The 17,394-nt window shown below is 38.2% G+C and overlaps 3 protein-coding genes across 4 annotated transcripts; 1 reads left to right on the top strand and 2 right to left on the bottom strand.

Moving 5' to 3' along the window:
- Positions 1–3,002: 3,002 nt before the first annotated feature.
- LOC136261241 (FERRY endosomal RAB5 effector complex subunit 3-like) lies at positions 3,003–12,269 on the bottom strand. Its single transcript, XM_066055212.1, has 11 exons — positions 11,565–12,269; positions 11,414–11,513; positions 9,341–9,455; positions 9,082–9,210; positions 8,751–8,835; positions 6,811–6,932; positions 5,562–5,891; positions 3,872–4,074; positions 3,348–3,405; positions 3,231–3,298; positions 3,003–3,177 (listed from the first exon to the last, which is right to left on the bottom strand). The coding sequence occupies exons 1-11, from the start codon at positions 12,080–12,082 to the stop codon at positions 3,088–3,090; spliced, it is 1,818 nt and encodes a 605-aa protein (XP_065911284.1). The 5' UTR covers positions 12,083–12,269; the 3' UTR covers positions 3,003–3,087.
- A 1,416-nt stretch (positions 12,270–13,685) lies between these two features.
- LOC136261212 (uncharacterized) lies at positions 13,686–14,298 on the bottom strand. The gene is made up of 2 exons (XM_066055186.1): positions 14,144–14,298; positions 13,686–14,079 (listed from the first exon to the last, which is right to left on the bottom strand). The coding sequence occupies exons 1-2, from the start codon at positions 14,296–14,298 to the stop codon at positions 13,686–13,688; spliced, it is 549 nt and encodes a 182-aa protein (XP_065911258.1).
- On the top strand, positions 14,230–17,009 carry LOC136260764 (nuclear ubiquitous casein and cyclin-dependent kinase substrate 1-like). 2 transcript variants are annotated; one of them, XM_066054623.1, is made up of 6 exons: positions 14,230–14,394; positions 14,446–14,501; positions 14,574–14,655; positions 14,703–14,812; positions 15,486–15,740; positions 16,649–17,009. In XM_066054623.1, exons 1-6 carry the CDS (start codon positions 14,375–14,377, stop codon positions 16,894–16,896), a joined length of 771 nt encoding a protein of 256 aa, XP_065910695.1. In that variant the 5' UTR covers positions 14,230–14,374; the 3' UTR covers positions 16,897–17,009. The 2 variants fall into 2 exon arrangements, with proteins under 2 accessions (XP_065910695.1, XP_065910696.1); XM_066054624.1 differs by having other exon boundaries at positions 14,245–14,394; positions 16,653–16,880.
- Positions 17,010–17,394: the final 385 nt, after the last annotated feature.

The following is a 17,394-nucleotide window of genomic DNA, read 5'->3' as shown; positions in this document are numbered from 1 at the left end:
GTGGGCCGGGGCATTTGACCATTCAAAATTCAAGGTGTTTGTTTAACTTGCAAGCTACATAAGAACTAGCCTGTTTCCTAAAGCGTATATACTGCAGCCATACTTTGACCACTAGTTGTTCCCCCATGGGTGGAGAATTTGATTTTTTTTAAAAGTCAAATCTCTACCATTTTCCCTCTTATGCCCAGGAGGGGGGAGGTGGGGAATAACATTGATAGGTGCATAAGTACAACGTACTGGCCTTTTTATGGTATGGAGAATCCTGCTATGTACTGGAAGTACAATCATATTGGTGACTGCAATCCAATTGCAATACTAGGCCTTCTACTACATATAGGCAGGTTGAAAAAAAACATATTCTCTGGAATCAATTTCAGCTCCTCCTACATGTGCAGGACCATCTCCACATTAAACACCAGTGTCACTCATGTAGTCAAGTACATGGTGATGTCACTTTTCAAGAACATGAGGTTTCCTAATGCCATCCTACAAGTATTGATGTGAGCATGCAGGTATGCTATCAGTACTGCAAGAACTAATTAATTATAATTGTAGCATTTGGTACCTGCTTTATTACTACATGTACTTGCAGGACAACTAATGTGATTTTTAGTGTCCTATATTGCTGGCACACATGTTGATAGTGCTCTATAGTACCGGTACATGATCTTCATGCCATCCTTTAAGTATGTATAGTTAATAACGAATATGCAGGGTTAGTTAAACTACATGCAAGCTAAGGCAATTGTATACGGGAGTGTATAAACAGTGGAATGGACTACTGGAATGGTGGAATGGAATTTTTTAAAGTTCAATATCATCTTTTACATCCAAATAAGTACAACTCCTCCCCTTATGTAAGCAAATAAATAGGATTCCCCTTGAAGTCAGCTCTTTTTCCTCACCACAACACTTGTATGACTTATAACTTAATACTTTATTACTTGTGTGAAACTAACTGTGGTTCAGTTCAGTGTGCAACATAGCACTGCCACAATGAACTTTGGCTTAAATTTTGTTTTCTGACATAATTGTGGAAAAGGCTCATTGTAAACGCTTACAAGATAGTCGCATTTCACTTTACCCAAAGATTTTCGCTTAGGTTCCTATAGGTTAGTGGTAAACACCTCGTACAGGCTCTGCCTTCTGTGTTTGTCCTCCAGTGCCTAACTGGTAAAGTTGATAATAAATGAATACTTCATTATATAGTGAATGTACTTTCACAATGCATTCATGTAATCAGCTAGCTAGCTAACTTTTTATCATTTGGGAACAAGGGTTAAGTCAGGAGTCTTTTTAGTGTTCCCAATAAACTGCTATTGTGCATGTTCATAACTTACTTTACAGTACAATATATTGGTAAACTTTGTCTATGGTGAGGTGAATTATGCTAAAAGAGCTGACTTCAAGGGGAATCCTATTTATTTGGATTTAAAAAATGATATTGAACTTTAAAAAAATCCATTCCACCATTCCAGTATTCCACCATTCCAGTAGTCCATTCCACTGTTTATACACTCCCATTGTATACCTACTTGACAGGTGGTGTACAGACTGTACACAGAACACAGTTTCAGTTTCTACATGATGTTTACCTTACTGTCAACAAATTAAACAAAAACGAACTTGTGCATAATTTTTTTAAAGCCAACACATTTAATTTTGCAATTATAGTTACTGTATGGAAAGCAAAGGTTCTATGAAAGTGATAAAGTCCTTTAAGGTAACATGATTATGATCCTATAAGCATATTTAGAGTGAACAGATGTAAGCAGGATTAGCAAAACAGTTGTGTCAAGTCAAGTGATTGCACACACAATTCCTCAGTGTAGACTATGGTATACACATGGTGGCAGTAATATCATTTTTCAGATGCACAGTAGTACCTGCCAAATCATGCTAGTTATTTATTTACTATAGCAGTAATGAGGAAAATCTGAATAAAGCCTCATACAGTTTTACATGTCAGTGCACACCTATAATTATGCTTAAAACATGTAAGTGTGAAAGAAGCCTAATACAACACACTGGATAAACACACAGATCTTAATACTCAGCACTGGCACATAGCATAGAATGCAGAGCACTTTTGTAGTAGGGAAGGCAAATTGCAAATGTACCTGTATTTGTCCAGAGTTTGTGGATGAAAAATTCCATGAACAAAATGGTGCATCAAAAAGGTCCTAAAGATGAAAAAAAGTTATGACCTAGGCAGATCAAACCCATGTAGGTTGGTCGTAATCACTTGGCGTTAAGGGAGGTACATAAATCGCCACAGTTACTTGTCTGTGGTTTGACAGGAATGCAACTTTTCATGATGTTTCTCTTACCATCAGAGCTTTCATTGCTATATCAAAAGCACGTATTGATTTGCTACAACATATTAGAATTGCAAGGTGATAAGTGTTTAATTTCGCTAATCGATACGTGCTTTGCATGTGAAGACACTATGAAGTAAAGTTGAGTTTAAAAAGGTGCACAAAAAGGTACTGTTTACAAAGAAAAACATGTGTCAACATGTGGGTGCATCTTACATGTTAGTTGAGTGTTCCACCACTTGGAACAGTGTGTTGTAGTTTACTAAGGAATGTAGCTCAGATTTTCTCTACACCTTGAGCACCACAGAGAATGAACAGAAGCACTTGTGAACTGGTGATAATAATCCTAGAGTAGCCTGATGATGAGTGTTTCATTATCAGCACTGATTGTGTTGATTCACACCAAGTTTGGTGTGACAGATGGACAGTCAGATGGCTATTCAGCTTATATATAGGTATACGACTGCTCGATTAGAGTATATCTCTACAAATGCAGGAGCTAAAGCATTTCTGAAATAAAGTGGAGAATCAATATTTCCCTAATCCCTTCACTTTGCTATAACTGCAGTTGCTTACACAATATTCACAAGTCTACCAGCCATCATAACATTCTTTATCTTCTAGTTTACCTGCCACATTAATTTTGTTGTGGCCTTAGTGAGTAATAGGCATACATATTAGAAGTATTTGGTAACTATGTATTCAGTTCTATTGCTTTTTTTTTCTTGACAACCATAACATTATTATGACACATAAAGCTACACATTGACTATCTCTTTGTCAAATTACGGGTACTGGCCATACGAAACACACGTGGTAACATTTCACACAAGTCAACAAACAGCTCATCTGACAGACCCTATAGATAGTAAATTTTGTGACATGTATACATTCATACATTACATGACTTACTGGTGGAACAACAAATTGTATAGTACGTGCATCAGCCCCTCCCCATGACGTGCTCTCCATCATAAAACCTACCGCATGTAATCTGCTACATTAACAGCTGACAGCAATATCATGTACCTTTAACACACTTCATCACAAGTTCAGCTCGTTTCAAACACCAGTTAATAGTCATCTCCTACACACAGTACATATTTCGTATACAGCAAATCAAATTACTAAAACATTAATTTTACATTTCCAAGGATATGCAATTGTTGGAGGGCAACATACATTACAAGAACTAGTGATGCCATGATATATCTTATTATTGTGATAGAATTGTTTTATGATAATCATGATAGAGAAAAAACCTATATTGTGATATAAAAAATACAAATTATTTAGTGAAAAGTGGCTTAATATTTGTAAACTATGAGGACATTTCTCTGGAAACATGTGGTGATGCATAAAAGAGTGAACTTTTAGTCATATCATTGTTAAAATTGAAAATCTTGTACTGTGAAAACATTAATGTATTCAATTCATTTAGTATATTGTGACTATCATGATATAAGTCCCATGATATTGTGATTGTCATATTAAAATTTTTCATATCGTGGCATCACTATACTAATAAGAACACAAGTCACAATTTGACTTACTGGTGACATGTCATGTACCATCAGTAGTGGTATAGTGATGGTGTGTATGTCATGATGTGATGCAGCATGTAAGCAGTTACGTAACCCCACCATGACAGGGTTACGTGCTGGTATGTCACTGATTGACAACAATGGATCAGTGACAAGATGAAAGATGACATGAACTTCTGATAAATTAGAATGTCTTGTCACATATACATCACCTGGGAGAGAGAGTGTACAATAATCAAAATGATCAAACCTAGATAAAAATATTTGCAGCACTGCTGGTGGTAAACCCCTAGAAGTAGAAGGCACACTCATTGGTGGGAATTTCTTCCTCCAGGATGTTGCTATGGGTTATTTACTTTTAAGCACACAGTACCTGCCAGCAAACTATACCAGTCAATTCTTTTTTATGCACTGTGTCCTGTTATGGATTTCAAATGTGTACCTAAAGAACTCACCTTACAATTTGGTAACTTTCATACAAAAAGCAAATGTGATAAAATTAAAACATGAATTTATGGAAGCATGTGTCACACTGCCATGCCACTACGAATAGTACTGACGTCAGATGTGTACTATGTGTTCTAAACAATGTGCATGTAAGAAAGTGAGGTGCTTTTAGATGTGGACTCATAGACAAAATAGAGTGCAACAGTGAAAGTAATGGTCTACTTCTTTGCCTGGAATGATGTCAGTTAAGGAACAAGTTTGTGAGTTAAAGTTCAGCTGAAATGAATGAACAAAGCCAGAACCTTGGCCCAAATGTAGTGCAAATTTGTAGGGCAGAGACCAGAACACACCTTCATGAGAATCAGAATACACCCCTGAGAATGACAAGTAGTAGAAAGCTAGCAGTTAGAAGGACTAGGAAATCATATAGTTGCCAGAATGGAACCAGTTTACAGTTTATTTCGAGGGGAAAAGATGGTGTATTATGTACAGCCCCTATAAGTCGTCATTAGTATGACACAAGTGACATCAAATTGTCTGGATTGTATAAAGCAGTGTGGGTGATTAGACATGCAGATGTGTGTAGTGTGTGTGCGTGCGATGTATGTGTATGTTTGTGTGTGTGTGTTTGTGTTGTGTGTTATTCAACAAATTTAAAATACACTGTGCCATGAGTGTGTTTGCTTATATATCACTGTACAGTAGAGATTATAAAGATTAACCCAACAAAAACCAGTGTCATTTTTCCTTCACGGCAGCTCAGCATGCTGTATTGGTTGGGCAATAACTGAACCCATATATGTTTTCAGAACTACCAAAATGCTTTCACCAAGTTTCTATGGAATATTATATTTGTACTATTTAACTGAACTATCTACTAATCAACTAACTAACTGACTGACTGACTGACAGACAAACTAACTAACTAACTAACTAACTAACTAACTAACTAACTAATCAACTAACTAACTGACTGACTGACAAACTAACTAACTAACTAACTAACTAACTAACTAACTAATCAACTAACTAACTGACTGACTGACAAACTAACTAACTAACTAACTAACTAACTAATCAACTAACTAACTGACTGACTGACAAACTAACTAACTAACTAACTGACTAACTACTGTAAATTGGGGACCAACGAAATAGTACATTACCATATTGTCTGGACAAAGTAACTCACTTATACTTCACTTTATTGATAATACAGTATTGTCATGATGTAACCACACAGTATGCCTACCTGGAGATAACATTACTGACTCAGAATGTTCCAGAAATCCTGCAGGACCTAATTCAGATCCACCACTTTCAGCATCTCCTCCTCTGAATGCTGCCAAGTTGTAGCCATGTTCTCTACCATCATTAGAGAAGTCACTAAGAGAAGATGAGTTCAGAGATGATGGCACGTCCAGGCCATTCTCATCAGTAGCTAGGATTCCATTAGGACTAATGGTGGTAGAGTCTTTGTTCTCCTGCTTGGTGGTTTGTGCTAGTTTACGGATCGCATTGATTTGCACATCAATATCAGCAAAATGGAAATCAGTTGACTGGTGAGTGATGCTAGCAAATACTACAATGACCAAACAATGAAGACATTACATCCATGGCAATAATTGAGAATGGTGCTTTTCTTTACAAAAAAATGTCTGTTTTGGCAAAATCAAAGTTTTCACATTATTTCCAAATTTCCTTTATTGTCTTATTATCTACATTACTCTACAGTCCAAGGAATGTTCAGCCTGTTGTATTGTGTGGGTAATTTTAGATATATAGTGCTGGACAGTAGGAACAACAAAGTAACCACATGCACTGAAAGTAAACTACAGGTAATATTTCTATAGATGTCACTTCAGCCCAACAGGTGCTTTTGGAATACCACAGTACTACCAGTACATACAATGCATGCATCATGCCCTGTCTGTGTCCCATCTAAAACCGATAGTGCAAGGTATCGACAATTTATGGTACTGCATAATGACTTCCCTACATTTGTAGCAGGAATTGCCAATATTGTCCATAGTGAGTGTTGATTGTAGAAGTATTCCTTGTACCATTCTTTGTTTCCTGGACATAGCTGAACAAGAACACAATGGACACTTCACTATGGTTTGGCCGCATTCAGGTACCATTCTTTCTTTTCGTGTGGTATGTGCAAGTTTACCAAACATAATTATGTTACAAAAAGTAACCAAATAAGTACAAGCAAAATGAATTTCTGTATTCCATAGAAATATAAAGTAGTGAAACAAGGGAGGTTGCCTAACTACACTTGAAGTAATGGATATTCCATCCTTAATTTCTTGTACTTGTGTGATAAGTATTGACTACCAAATCAGACATGCAGAATGAAAGCTACATTGAGACACTTCTCAAATAAACATTTCGACTACATGACTTTACAATAACACAATATACAACTAAGTAAGCTGCAAAACACTGTCTCAATATTATGGGTGTCTCACACATACTATACTCCAGTACAACTATACCTCTCTTGTTTTCTCCCAGTGTGTTGATCCGACTATCGACCAGTAAGATCAATGCAGACAACTTTTCCGAGTAGAGAGACATGGCTGTCTGCAGTCTGTGTGGCTGGAATGTGCGAGCACCCCTATAGGGGATATAAGTCAAGTTGTGACCACATTATCTTTCAAACACATTCTAATTGTACAGAATAGCATATTAAAGTACAGTACTACTGTAAATGACAAAAGTTTTGGTGAATCAGAACATGAAGCACTTTGGTAAAGAAAAGTTTGAAGACTTTACGGATTCTTTTAGGAATTATTGGGGTGAGCCTGAGCAAGCCCCACACTGGCAAGAGAGCTGTAAGTCATCGTCGATTACACGACAGTTTACGATCAATATCAGTCATTGTTTATTACACAGCAACTTTACGATTAAATAAACCTTACTAGTTCTTTAGTCAACGTCACGGATGAAATCAATGGTGGAGATTACTAGACTTCCTTATTTGTATTTGTCATCATCACTGTCACAGCAACTTCTTGATTTCGCACACCTTCGGAATGAGCACCACCTAAGAGGCTGCCTGCATGTTGTTGGAATCTTCAATAGCGGTGGAAGCGAAAACACGCAACTCCAAGCACCTTCACAGTGATAATGCAGCTATTTACAACTGAATGATGATAGTGATAGTACTAGTGATGACATTGATAGTACTAGTGATGACATTGATAGTACTAGTGATGACATTGATAGTACTAGTGATGACATTGATAGTACTAGTGATGACATTGATAGTACTAGTGATGAGATTGATAGTACTAGTGATGACAGTGATAGTACTAGTGATGACATTGATAGTACTAGTGACAACAGTCAAAAAGCTACCAGATTGTTCACAATTGACTGCGCAGTCTTCGACACTTCCAACCATAATATATGCAGCGGAATATAAAAGAAATGTATATACATTGATTTTAATTGTAATATTTATGTAGTTATTCAGAACATGTTCAATATATGTAATGACTGCTACTGCTTCACAGTCACAAGATCATATAAAGCACAATTACAGCTCTCTCCATGATGATAGCATCTGTCTAGTTATAAACTTAATTGAGTGGCTAAACTCATGTTGGCTTGAGTGACTGATTGCTTACTACAGGCTATTAGCCTGCAATATGCACAGCAATTCAATGATCAAAGTGAGGTTTGCGATGCTTGAAGTCTTTCTAGCAGGTCTCTAACCATTTGAAAGACCCGATTGTATATCTTTAAAGAATATGCTGAGATTACTGCTATGTAATAATCTCATAATGGTTATTGCTTGCTAGGATATATAGTATAAGGGACCACAAGTCACACACCATCATAACTTGTGCAGTTCCCACTTGTCTGTTACACGCCATCAAAATACGTAAATTTACAGATGCTGGTTACTATCTTCTGATCATGTTTGATAGGCGGTAAGTTGTGTGGAACATACAGTCTTCATGATGAAAGAAAAAAAAATGGCACAGAAAATGTAGGACTTAAAATAGGCCTAGGCAACAGAAATTCCGCAAAGTTTCAAAGTGTTCAATAGAAGCAATTACAGGCTTCCTCACAAATACTGCTTTCTTACTATTATTTGCCATCCAAGTTTGACTCTTAAAAGTTATTTAATATTGTTGTGAGGGGTATAATATTACTAACACATTGCCTTGTACGCCATTAATTATGTTGTCTATAATCCTGAAATTCACACCATTGTGTAAAGGACAAAATCAATACTGTAAAAACCCTAAAACTGGAATCATTAATTCTTTCACAAGTAAAAGTATGTTTATATCTAACTCCACCCCACTCTCCAAATCTCTTGCAGGTAACTAGTGTATAGCAAATAACACACAAACTTTGTCACACCATATATAAGTTCACTATACACATCATTGAGGTTATGAACTATTGATCACACACATACCCAGTAAATGTGGTCGAGTGCCTACACAAGTCCAACACGTTGCATGATAACATTCTCAAGTTGTGCATCGTCTTTAACTGGGAACCTGGATTAGAGAAAACAAGAACAACATGGTCTCAGAATTTTAATAATTTGACCCTTTGGTGGCATGCTCATCCATAAAACAAGTAATTTAGTAATCCTCAATGCTATAGGCACAAACAAGTATGCCTATAGTCAGTAATTTTGTTAGACTACACTGAATGCTCCTAATAGACTGTGACCTCCAAAGGGCTAAAGTTGTACTGTATATGCAGGTGTACGGAATGATAGATACAGAGAATTTCCTTACCAAGATGGATGGTGAAACTCTCCTCCATTCGTGGTTCAGGTGGTGTTTCAGTGTACCCTTCCTCCCGTGGAATAATGGAGCCTGAAGACACTGCTCTCTTGTCACCCAAAAGAGACTGAGTCCTGTCCCCTGAACAGTGTAAACACATAGGGCACGTCTCACAATCAGTTAGTAATAGAGTATATATATACTGGTAATTCTTAGAACAGCCATATACTGCTAGACTACATATACTGTATACTTTATATATCAGACTCACTTCCCAACTCATCATTTAACATGTCATCATGAAGCTTTACTACAAAGTCACGATACTCTCTCTTCTGAGTTTCTTGCAACTGACTTAGTTCACTTGCCCAGTGAGCTCCCAGGGACTACAGAATTATAATATGCATTAAGTAAAATAAATATCCTATATTATACTGTTTTGGCAATTGAGTTTGTCACATTGACATTAGAATTCGGCACAAGAATTCATCATAATTAAATAGTGCTCAGCAAAAACTCAACTTGTTTGCACAAGCATTGGTTTTGAGAAAAACTACACTTAAAAATCGTAAAATTACGCATGCTACAAAGAAAAGACACACAAGTATTTATTGGGCCATTGCTCAGAGAAGGAAGACTAAAATCAATTAAAATTATACACCATCTTATTCGCCTGCTCACGAAGAGTTTGAAAATATTGCTTCATTTCTGTAGCCCCAACAGTCTATGTATGACGTATGTTTGTTTACAATGCGGTAAACATAAACAAGATTGTAGTCCCTTCATACCCATATGTATAAGTGACTACAGAGCTAACATTGTACTTGTTAATCTACAGTGTATAGTGAATTTTAAATGAAATTCCAATGCTGCAGACTAATGCAAACAGAAGTTTTGGCTGTGAACGTAACCGTTTGTTTTCAGTATAGTCGCTGTAGAAATCAATTTTCTTACATCTAGTAATACAATTCCAAAACTACCCCACCACGAAAGGATGAAACTTTGATGATCCATTTTTAGATAATGCTGAGAAAATTAAAAAAATTGGAAGATGTGCGAACAAGTCAGGTTTTTGTTGAAATGGTCACAATTGTTTACAAGGAAGCAACTCAAGTCATTAAGTCTAAGTCCTTGAAATTAGGTTAGGTATTCCTAATACATGTTGCTGTCAGACCTTCAATGCTGGTCACTGTAAAGTGTTAATAATAATAATAACCGCTCATCATGAGGTAATCATTTTTGTCATGGAGAGTTACACTTGAGACACTAGAAGGTAACTGAGTTAGTTGTAAGCAAAGCTGATAGGAGGTAACTAAGCAAAGCTGATAGGAAGTTAATTAGCTTATTCACAAGTAACTTGTGAATGTTGCTGAAAAGTTGTAGCAGAATAATTAACAGCTTCTGTATACAGAGTTGTTTACTACAGTTATACAAGAATATACTTGTTTTTGTGTTTTCTCCAGCTGCCAATCTTGCTACAAATGAACCAAAGTGACAAATTCAAATTCAATCATCTAAGTGACAAATTCAGTTGCCAAAAACTGCAATTTGATAGTGACAAGTAAAGATTGAAGAGAAGGGTCAGTGAATTGAGACAACAGTACTCAATCCCAAACCTGTGCATTTCCTACCCAAATATTACTGAATCACATAGTACAAATATTTACTAGCAGTTTAGCAACCATAAATCCAAACTTCAGGGATCTGAAAATAAAGTGACTGCTCTATTAGACCATTCTATTAGAGTAAGCCTTCATCAGCATCAAATATTTCTGTTAGCAAGTGATGAGCTAGTTGGCTACACAAAATTGGTACCTGCAGCAATGTAACAGTTCTGATGATACTTCATTAAATAGTACCATCAACCTGATAACAATAGATACTGTAAAATTGGTGTAGTCCTAGCTACAGGTGTAACCTTACTAGTCCATGAAGTTATATTTCCTTGTATAAAAAAGCTCACGCTTGTATTTCCTTGCCAACAATTTTTGACGTACCTGTAAATGAATAGGGCCTTTATATATTTGAGACTGAGGATATGTCTGAGTGATGCCTGGCATTTAGTCATGGTGGAATGTTAAACAAGTATAGTCAAGGCCTAAAATGATTGAAAAACAGTTGTACGATACATATCCAATGGCTCTCAACTTAAAGTTAGTTTTTGAAGAAACAGCATCAACAAGCAAAGAGTTAAAGTCACTAAGTAGACTCTATTAATAGCCAGGGCCTATACTTGAGACCAGGATTTATTTTCCAAATGTGCTGGAAACTCCAGTAGGTGTTTATTTGAATGTGGCTTTTATACGAGGACAGATAAAGACTACAACAAATTATATCAGGTTACTTCTCGTGCATGAGTGTGCTCCCTCGTCATCAAATTCACATCACTCTCTGAATGTGTTGTACCAAGTCCAGCCATTGCTGCAGCTAATTCACCCGTTATCCTGCCAAGCAGTCCTCATAATTTTTACATAACAAAAACCTACAAAACTCACTTCTTCTCCAGCACTTCTGATGCATTTTCCTTGCTTTTTAGCATTTCACTTACAGCAAAGGCATAGCTGTGCTCCAGTTGGAACAAGGTATCTGCTGCTGGAGAGTGTATTAGTGTGTGGTAGATTTGGGAGAACGTCTTTTCATCGCTCATTTCCACACACTGTGCAAACTCCGCATGTTCTCGCTTGTACAACTCCGCCCAAGCATCAACGGTACTTTTACTGCCACCATCCTGCTTAAGGTAATCTTCTAAACATTGTGTCTCCTGCGAAGCAAGCTTTTCTGCCAGTGTTGTTTCAATAAATTCTGTTAATTTCTCGATCAGATCATCCTCGACGTATTCCGGGATGCTGCGCTTCTTCATCAACCAGAGGGCGACCTCTCGCGCGTCCTGTGGGCACGAAAAGGAAACTGTCTCACTGACTACTGTCGTCCTCCCCCAGAAAGTGTATTGGTACGTAAAGCTCTCCTCAGCGACGTACATTTCACTACTAATTCGCTTCCGTTTACTACTCATTATTACAAACCCACAATCGATGCAATACGCCTTTCCTCCGGGTACACTGTACTTATAAGCCGGCTCCGTTGCATTTATACAGTACGAGCAAGCTTTAAAGTTTGAAATTTTCAATATGGCTGTTACTTCAATCTTACACGAGCCACCAACCCAGGAGTCCGTAAGCACCACACACACATTCAACTTTCAAGGCACAAACTAATGCACTTGTCAATTTAATGTACAGGGGACCGGATTTGACAAATCGTGGTGTCAAATTCCCCACTACTGGGACAAAAATCCCCACCCCCTAGTAGGGGATTTGACAACACCTCAAGGATAACTAAGCGCACCTGTAGCTAGTAAAATTAATGCAACTACCGAAAATCAGTCAGTGAATGTCAATTGCCCCAGGGGTGGGGACAAGAAGCAATGTCAAATCCCCACCTGGGGTGGGGCATGAAATTGACAAGTGCATACATAATGCACCTATCAATGTATTGCCCCACTGCCCCCTTGGGCATATATGGGGCTATAGTGGGGATTTGACACAGCCGAATGTCAAATGCCCCGTAGTAGGGCAAACCTATCGTGTCAAATTCCCACCGTTGGCCCCAGTTGCAACGCAGGATTTGACATAGCGAAGGAAGTTACAACAAAAAAATATTTGGGTGCTTACTGAACGATCGTCAAATGCCCCATAATGGGGCAGCAGTTTCGTGTCAATTCCCCCTGTAAAGCCCCACTTATGCCCGAGGGGGGGGGGGGGGGGGGGGTGGTGGTGGGGCACTACATTGATAGGTGCATAATCTTTACAATCACAGTGACTTTCAATGCTAGTACTCTCAGGCTGACAGCAGAAGAGAATGTCACCTGCAAATTATTTAACAATACAAATAGTTCAGACAGGTACTTGCATGGCCCGACTCAATTTTTAATTCTCAACACATTACTTGCTGATTGGAATACATGGTCTAAAAATAGGTTAATATTTATCTGATTTGTCAAGAGACAGGGTGACACCAAAAGGCAGAGCCTTTACAAGGGTGTTTCCCAGGTCGGTGGAATAGATGGGAATTAAGGAATATGTAAACAACATTATGATTATGATGTGATTTGGGTTGAGGCTTAGAAGCCTGTACATTTACATCTATTCGGAAGAATCGACACATCTAGTGGTCCTTTCTATGTGATGACTCCAGCAACACTGGTACCTTGAAACACTTACAATGTACATAACCAGGCAGTAAGTAGTTGCAACTGTACATATGCATGTAATTAAGTAGTGTAGTGTAATGCAAATAATGGCTGTTGGTATCTGTTACCTTCAGATCCTCGGTGTTTACACCATAAAGCCTTTAAACAAATAAAAAGGGTTTACTGTGTGGGAGATGTCTTCCTAGTCTGGTCTCCCAACCTCCCACACATTTAATCATGCAAAGGTCTTTTGCATGATCGAGCACATGCACATGAGTGGCTGGGGACGAGACAAAATAATGTCTTCCAACCAAATGGGTCATTCCGCAGATACTTCAAATCATGATCAGTACTGCATAATACCTGAAGGTTATTACTTCCTATTCTGGCAACTTGGTATCCAATGCTACAGATACACCAGCTATAACTAGCTGTTCATAAACTGATAATGATTAATTCCAATACATTGATGCATTTTAGTTAATGGCCTAGTAAACACAGCAGCTATTCTTTCTTTCTTCCACTCCTGTACACGTTCCTTCCATATCTCATCAGTTGGTGGTTTATGATAATGAATTACTAAAGGAGGTACTGGCTTGTCTCTCCTTTTGCACAGCTCCACTGCCATGCGATGCTTCAGATCTTCACCAAACTTGGAGTCAAGCTCCACAGCTGGAGTATGGTATACGTAACTGTCAAACCCACCAGCTTTGTCAATCTTTCTCATGCAGTACATCGTAACTTTCATCGTGATGTCTTCATTCAACACGTCGCTAAAATAAGATTTGTACTGGGTATTCAGCTTCCAAATTCGCTTATTTCTACATGGTAGAGAAAACAAACGCAACAAATATACTTAATGTTACTTGTGTTGATAAACTGTACTTGTTTCCAGCATCCGATATTGTCACTCCGGGCCTGGGCCGCTTTCCACCGTACAAGTAATGATCATCAGGAATACGCTTCGGTACTTCTTTTTTAATCAAACTAGGGTGTAGGTATTTCTTGTAACACACAAATCTCCACCCCAGCCGCACCATAGCTAAGCGGGTGATTCCTGAATTAACGGAAGGTGCGCGGAAGAGATCATTCTATTTAACGCGCGTCCCGTAGAAAATGGAGCGAAGATCGTCAGGGTATGATATATATAACTTCTTATTACTGTCTGCTAACTGTGGCGCTAATAGTAGGAGTAAAAAGCCTGTAGACTACAAAGCGTTCGCTGGAGCGGATTCTGATGAAGGTGAGATAATGCGGTCAATGAAAAAGCACATGTAATATATTCGATTTCCTTATCCGTACATTTATTTTACAGATGATTTTGTACCCGAGCCGAAGCGAGCTAAAGAAGATACGGAGTCCGCGGACATCCGTCCAGCGAAGCCGATTATTTCGAAGTTGTACATTTTTATTTGGGGTCACGTGATTTATTATTTCTTTACAGACCCCCTCCTTCATCAAAACCAGCAAGTGGACGGAAACCTACTGGTAAATCTGCTGGTAAATCTGCTGGTAAATCTGCTGAAGATGATGTACGATATCTAGATGACGAAGGTATTGGTTGAATTAAATTGTTCACCCATAACATCACTCATCGTAACTAACTTCACAAATTACGGACATACTGAAAAAGCTCCACGAAAGTTTATCCCATACATAGAATAATGGGTACAATGGGTACAGGTTCCTAGCAATTGATGGGCTGATCATTTGTGAAGACTAATTTGAGGCCAAAGCTCATGTGACAGAAAAATGCATAATGCTACCTACAGAGGATATACAGTATAGACAGTAGCAAGCTCAGGTGTTCATATGTGTAATATTAGCAAACATGTTATCGTGGGACCACTGCCAATATTCTCTCAGCCCCACGGAGACCTATTACTATTGAGGCCATCTTTATTGGTCCTCAGAGTAGGTTGGTTGTGTCATTACCCTGAGTATAATGGTAGGTGCTAGGACTTGTTTTTTGGCTAATAAAGCAACACATCAACACATTGGCCTGAGAAGGCTTTTAAGTACTATGCATATAACAGACAATGTGTCCTTAAGAATCAATCTGAAGTGTTGATGTTGAATTAAAGGTCATGAGATGCAAAGATGGATGGTGAAATTAATTTGTCTGGGTGGCCCTATTGGTGGAGTAGTGTATGTACAGTTTGTGTAATATGTGTCAGCTTACAAAAGTAACCAGTCCCAGAATGATGGAGTTATTCCACTTTAACAGGTTTGAGTGACAGCGAGCCAGCCACACCAGAGGAAGAAAGTGACGATGAATTCCACCTTGATGGTTCACCCAGTGATGATAGTGGTAGTGATTTTGAACCAGAGACTTCTTCAAGGAAAAGAAAGGCTACTCCAGTGAAGAAGAAACCCAAGGTAGCTGTGAAGAAATCTCCTAAGGCTGCAAGCGGGCGAGGCAGGGGAGGGGGTAGAAGTAGTTCTAGCAAAGGAAGAAGGAAAGATCCTTCGCTGTCTCCAGGTCAGTCAGTATTAGGTTATTGTACTGTAGTGGTTAATGACTACTGTATGTTTCACCACTAAATAGGCAGTAACTATCTGCCTTTGTAGCAGTAAACCGATTTATAAGAATTTTCTGACTTAGTTCCATTCCACTTGTCTCAACAATGTTGTAGCATCCCTACTAAGTGATGCAGATTCCATGTTCCTTCGAAGTAACAGCCTAGTCACTTTACATGATAACCTGTGAATGCATTATAGGATCCATCTCTCCATGTGGTGGCTAACCATGGTAACCGTGTCCATCATAACTTCCCTTATATGGTAATGCTTGATGATGTGTCCATCATAATATAATTTAATACTTGTCCACAAGAATCTTTAACTAATTGTCCAAATCACCCAGTACCATATAACAGTGTATATATAGTGGTACTGTTAACCACAAAGAGACTATATCAAGTCCTCTACAAGCTGAATGTTATTTGACTAGGTGAGCACCAGTCACCTGTGTTAGTATTTACTTGGGATCTGGTGGATATATTCCAAACTTTGCTTTTTCCTGAGATATGAATAATCTGTAACTGTAATTAGTTTGCATGGTTGCACCTATGGACGCCTGGCCAAACCAATCCCTAAAAAAATCTCTAAACTTTAAAGCTGTATGGTAGATGGTTGCTAGTTACAGCAGACCTGTCCTAGAGGTCTCGGGTAGTTGCTTCTGCCATTGTAATAATGAGGGCAGCCATGCAATGTGTGATATGTGTGGGCCTTTATACTGGGGTGTGTGTGCGTGTGTGTGTGTGTTTTCCTGTAGTACATGTTTGTGTTTAGTGTGTACATGTGCGTGCATGGTGTGTATCACTGTGTTCATGTAGTGTTAGAACTAGCACGTTTTGTTAGCGATTGTTTACAACTGTTTTGGCATAGCAAGAATCACCCCCAGAAAGCAGCAGCCCGGAGGAGGACTTCAGCGACTAACTACTACCCTTAAAGACAATGATAAGCCTACTATAAGAAGCAGTAGCAGTAACAACAGTATTACAACCACACCACTCACAGCTAACACTAATAATAGTAGTATTGTAGATTCAAACATTAGTAGCTCTAGTTTACGTGTTGGCATGTCTAGAAACGTCAAAGTGAAACCATTGCATCCAAATGTGCGTCCCCCTTAGTTTTCCACTAAAAGCTTTTACCTTTTTTACATGTTGTGAACACAGTACTGTTTACCATACTAGACTTTGTACTACATTTTTATTAGCATGATAAGTATGTATAGTTTATGATAGCAATTGTGTAACCAGTCTTGCTTGCAGTGGAGTACTTAAGAATCATATAAGAGTGCAAAGCGTGCCCCCAGGAAATTTTTGAAAAAGTATGAAGATACATAGTTTTCTGGTAAAATTTTGTTGTGATGCCACAGAGCTTTCCCCAGCTAAAAATGAAGTAGAGCAGTAAACCTGTCAATTTGCTACTAACATCAAAGTCAATTTGTTAATTACATTCCTTTTACCACATCAAAGAAATTTTCAGTGGAGGGTGCTGCACTGTTCTTTAGGGAAGCCCCCTGATATTGACTTGGATAAGATCAATTGTACCTTTTCATTTGTAACTATAATATATATCAGAGCTTTAGGTAGAAACCTGGGGAGATGGTTAACCAAGATGATCGA

Source organism: Dysidea avara, chromosome 7 (assembly GCF_963678975.1).
Source record: "Dysidea avara chromosome 7, odDysAvar1.4, whole genome shotgun sequence".
In the NCBI taxonomy this organism is placed as follows: Eukaryota; Metazoa; Porifera; class Demospongiae; order Dictyoceratida; family Dysideidae; genus Dysidea; species Dysidea avara.
This window is presented reverse-complemented; position numbering and strand designations above follow the sequence as displayed.

Coding starts and splice junctions, on each gene's coding strand:
- LOC136261241 (XM_066055212.1), bottom strand. CDS start 12,082: ATGAGTAGTAAACGGAAGCGAATTAGTAGTGAAATGTACGTCGCTGAG. Junction 6,933..8,750: donor CACTCGACCACATTTACTGG/GTATGTGTGTGA, acceptor TATCCCCTATAG/GGGTGCTCGCACATTCCAGC. Junction 5,892..6,810: donor ACTGGGAGAAAACAAGAGAG/GTATAGTTGTAC, acceptor TGGTCATTGTAG/TATTTGCTAGCATCACTCAC.
- LOC136261212 (XM_066055186.1), bottom strand. CDS start 14,298: ATGGTGCGGCTGGGGTGGAGATTTGTGTGTTACAAGAAATACCTACAC. Junction 14,080..14,143: donor ATATCGGATGCTGGAAACAA/GTACAGTTTATC, acceptor TCTACCATGTAG/AAATAAGCGAATTTGGAAGC.
- LOC136260764 (XM_066054623.1), top strand. CDS start 14,375: ATGGAGCGAAGATCGTCAGG. Junction 14,395..14,445: donor ATGGAGCGAAGATCGTCAGG/GTATGATATATA, acceptor TGGCGCTAATAG/TAGGAGTAAAAAGCCTGTAG. Junction 14,813..15,485: donor ACGATATCTAGATGACGAAG/GTATTGGTTGAA, acceptor CCACTTTAACAG/GTTTGAGTGACAGCGAGCCA.